General features: G+C 44.5%; 1 protein-coding gene across 1 annotated transcript; it reads left to right on the top strand.

Annotated features, from left to right (window-relative positions):
• Positions 1-10: 10 nt before the first annotated feature.
• Positions 11-526, top strand: LOC104982888 (olfactory receptor 5D13-like; the record flags this gene model as incomplete). Its single annotated transcript, XM_010832323.1, has 1 exon — positions 11-526. A coding segment is annotated over one exon (516 nt), but the record flags the coding sequence as incomplete, so codon positions are not given.

The raw sequence follows: 526 nt of genomic DNA, 5'->3' as shown, positions 1-526 counted from the left end.
GGCTGTCTATACTGTCTCTGTGGTGGGGAACCTGGGTATGATTGTGATCATCAGAATCAATCCCAAACTTCACACCCCCATGTACTTCTTTCTCAGACATCTCTCCTTTCTTGATTTTTGTTACACTTGTATAATCACACCCAAACTCTTAGAGATCTTGGTTGTGGACACAAGGACTATCTCTTATGTGGGTTGCATGATGCAATTCTTCTTTGGTTGCACACTTGTGATTACGGAGATGTTCATGTTAGCAGTGATGGCCTATGACCGATTTGCGGCTGTTTGTAACCCCCTTCTCTACAAGGTTGCTATGTCTCCTAAGCTCTGCAGCCTCCTGGTCGCTGGAACCTACACATGGGGTGGAATGTGTTCCTTGACAGTCACACATTCTCTTTTGGAGCTGTCCTTCTGCAATTCTAACGTCATACATCCCTTTGGCTCTGAGTATTCTGCCATTGTCTCTGCCTCTTGCTCTGACTCTTACTTCAGTCAGATGACATGTTTTATCATTTCTACTCTCAATGAG

This window comes from Bison bison, unplaced genomic scaffold (assembly GCF_000754665.1).
Source record: "Bison bison bison isolate TAMUID 2011002044 unplaced genomic scaffold, Bison_UMD1.0 scf7180017860809, whole genome shotgun sequence".
Taxonomy (NCBI): domain Eukaryota; kingdom Metazoa; phylum Chordata; class Mammalia; order Artiodactyla; family Bovidae; genus Bison; species Bison bison.
This window is presented reverse-complemented; position numbering and strand designations above follow the sequence as displayed.